At 32.7% G+C, this 3,053-nt stretch overlaps 1 protein-coding gene across 11 annotated transcripts in view; it reads left to right on the top strand.

Moving 5' to 3' along the window:
• LOC102676276 (leucine-rich repeat-containing protein 24) overlaps positions 1 to 3,053 on the top strand; it is a 419,962-nt gene that overhangs the window by 287,275 nt on the left and 129,634 nt on the right. For 6 of the 11 annotated variants that reach the window (XM_031509237.1, XM_031509236.1, XM_031509243.1 and 3 more), the window contains one exon: positions 2,077 to 2,142. The exons of the other annotated variants lie outside the window; for them this stretch is intronic. Coding sequence is in view for 1 of the 6 variants with exons in the window: in XM_031509234.1 (XP_031365094.1) it covers positions 2,077 to 2,142 (66 nt within the window). In the remaining 5 variants the exon portion in view is untranslated. The remainder of the gene's footprint in view (positions 1 to 2,076; positions 2,143 to 3,053) is intronic. 11 annotated transcript variants of the gene reach the window in all.

Genomic DNA, 3,053 nt, shown 5'->3' with positions numbered 1-3,053 from the left:
CTCTCTCTCTCTCTCTCTCTCTCTCTCTCTCTCTCTCTCTTCCTCCTCTTCATTCCGATTCGACGCGTTCTCTGTCCCCCTTTCGGTTATACTATGTCATTCGCTTTGATCTCGGGGTAGTCGCGAATATGCACACGCGAATTCACGCGCGTGCCTACACGCAACCGCATGTTCGAAGGGAAGATTGCAGAATTCGCGGAATTAGACGGCGCCGAGATATACGTGGAGGACGGCTTTGCGAGTTGCATGCACGATCGCGGTGTAAAGAGGCCCTTGGAGATGGTGCGAAATATGCGGAGTTTCGGAAGTTCTTGGATGGTTTATAGCTATGTAATGTATTTGAAAATTGGAAATGTGAAGGAGTATCGTTCAAATTGATATTTAAAAAATATTGAAAAATGTAACTAATATTGATTACAATTTCTATTATTCTGAAAAAATTATGAACATACTTTTTTAATTTATAAGATTTTTATTATTAATACTAAATGTATAATAATAAAGATTGCAAAAATTTCTAAATAATTTGTTTGAGATTATTCTATTAACTTCGAAAGAATTAAATCATTGACAAATATATAATCTCTTGTTCTTTTACAAAGAAACAATTTTAGAATTTCTATACCTAATCTTATATTTTATATTTTTTCGCGAATAAAATTCTGTTAAAAATGTAATAAAACGTCGAGAATATAAATGATCTAACCTCATATTGTAGAAAATATCTATTTCAAATCGCGCTTTCTATCAAATCTATTTGCTTCCAAACTCACTCGCATAACTTTATTGCAAGCGAGCACGTTTGTGAATTCATGAGAACAACCGACGTAAGCGAATGAATGCATAGAACTGCCTGTTTTATCGCCGCATTATACGATCCTCGAAAAAATCGCATTACTTACGAGATGACCTAATAATATTATCCTCGAGCTCTGGTTGAACAACGATCGGAATCGCGATGGAATAGGTCACGAGCACGCAATATTCTCAAGCGTTTGCGGTAACTATTATATCCGGTCTTCGAATGCGTAGTCGATGTGTGTGTATTCGAGTAAATGGAATAGATGTTGTTATGGACTAATGAGGAGCGATTCTATCCGAAGAATTGAAGGTATTTATTCGTTCGAAAATAATTCATCGATTGAATTTGTGAAGTGTATTGTGAAAAAATGAGGGATGATTGTTAATGCCTTTCTTCTGATTTTTTTTGGAATCGAGTTATTGAAAATTTGAATGAAAATGTTGATATTGAAAATTCCATTGGTATATTATTCAAGGTATATTACAATTTTAATAATCCTTTTATAAAATTCTTCAAAATTAAATTATTCTAGAATTTTAATAATTTTTAAGATCATAATGGATTGCATCACTGACAGTTACGCATTAATTATTATTCAGCGTTTCTTAAATTCTTAATCTTTCGTCTTATAATTTTTTTAAAAAGTTCTGAAGTTCTTTGGTAAATATTTAACGTTGAATGTTAGTTTGTTCGGATAATAGTTTGGATAATATTATACATATAATTTGCATTTAATAATTCCTCTTAGTCTGAAGAATTAGAACTGAAGTTAGAGTTGAAACTAAATTTCGTTAAATACAAATCGTTCTTGGGAATTGTAATCCACGAGTGATTTTACGATTTTACGAAGAAAAATCAAAGTAACATTTTATATCGTTCAATTGATATTGCATTATCTTATCTTCTTATCTTCGCTAGAATAAGAGTATAATTTAAAATCAAGAAAATAAGGAGATATATCTTTTCCCCTCTATTTTTATTAATTATCCGTGCTAAATTTCCTTGAGATTTCCATTTTTCACTAACTGGAATTCTCGCTTATTAAATCGATTAACAAAACCTTCTTCTTTTCTTCTTTTAGAAAACAAAGCTTCTTGAAGTCTTTATTCAATTTATTCATTTATTCATTATCGTTTTATGAAAAATAATTTTCGTGTTCTTAATAACATTCTACGAATAAAACTTATTATTTCCGTGATTAAAATTTTAATAACAATAAAAATACATGATATAAATGATAATATTTATTTATTTATTTTTTTCTTCTGTTCCAGGTTGGTACAATATTCGTCGCACAAATTTAGAACACAATTTTCCACGTTGTAATATTTCACAATTAGGTAAGCAGAAGTTTCTTCAAATATATAACAAATATGGTTTCTTCGATATTTCTTTTCTTTTTTTTTTTTTTTCTCATCGCAATTATCAAAAATTTAATTTCATTCAATTTCTCATAGATATTAAATCACGATTTCAAAATATTTCCAACCGTGTATCTCGCAATTCATCGGAATATTCGTTTAAAACGAGTCGATTAATTGCAGTAGTTAAAAAGGGAACGTGTTTCGATCCACGGCATCATTTTCAACCCTTATGCTCGTACAACTAGTTCTGTAAATTAGCTCGACAAAGGTAACACGACGATACGCGCTCACTTTCTCATCATTTCCCTTTTATTTTTTCACGCATGACGCGTCAATTCAACGACGATAAAAAATTTTCACGCGTAAAAAGTTGGAAGCCGCGCGTCCTACCCAATTAGGAGGGTTAACGACGCCGGCCTATAACGGGGCAAACAAAAATATCATTTTAAACGTTCCCGATATTGTGCGCATCGGCGCGTTTTATTTAATTAAAATTCTACAAATCACGCGCCAACCCCGTTCGCGCGCTCATCAACCCGTCTCTCTGCCTGCCCCCTCCCCCCTCTCTCATTACCAACCCTCTCTTTTTCCATCTCTTTGGATGCGTTAATTAAAACCGGCAGTAAGTTAATTGCGTGTTTTTTTCCACGATCGTTTTGACGAGAGGCGGCTCAGCGTCTCGAAAATTTCGAAGGCTCATCAAATTACATCCGTTAACGTTCCACGTTCCGAATTTCACTTCATTTTCCATCTTTTCTTTTTTTCTTTTTATCTATGTTTAAGATATCAAGATTGGACCGTAACAGAGCAAAAAAAAAAAGGCTTCATCTTTTCTTTTTTTCTTTTTATCTATGTTTAAGATATCAAGATTGGACCGTAACAGAGCA

Source organism: Apis dorsata, unplaced genomic scaffold (assembly GCF_000469605.1).
Source record: "Apis dorsata unplaced genomic scaffold, Apis dorsata 1.3 scaffold_133, whole genome shotgun sequence".
Lineage (NCBI taxonomy): Eukaryota > Metazoa > Arthropoda > Insecta > Hymenoptera > Apidae > Apis > Apis dorsata.
This window is presented reverse-complemented; position numbering and strand designations above follow the sequence as displayed.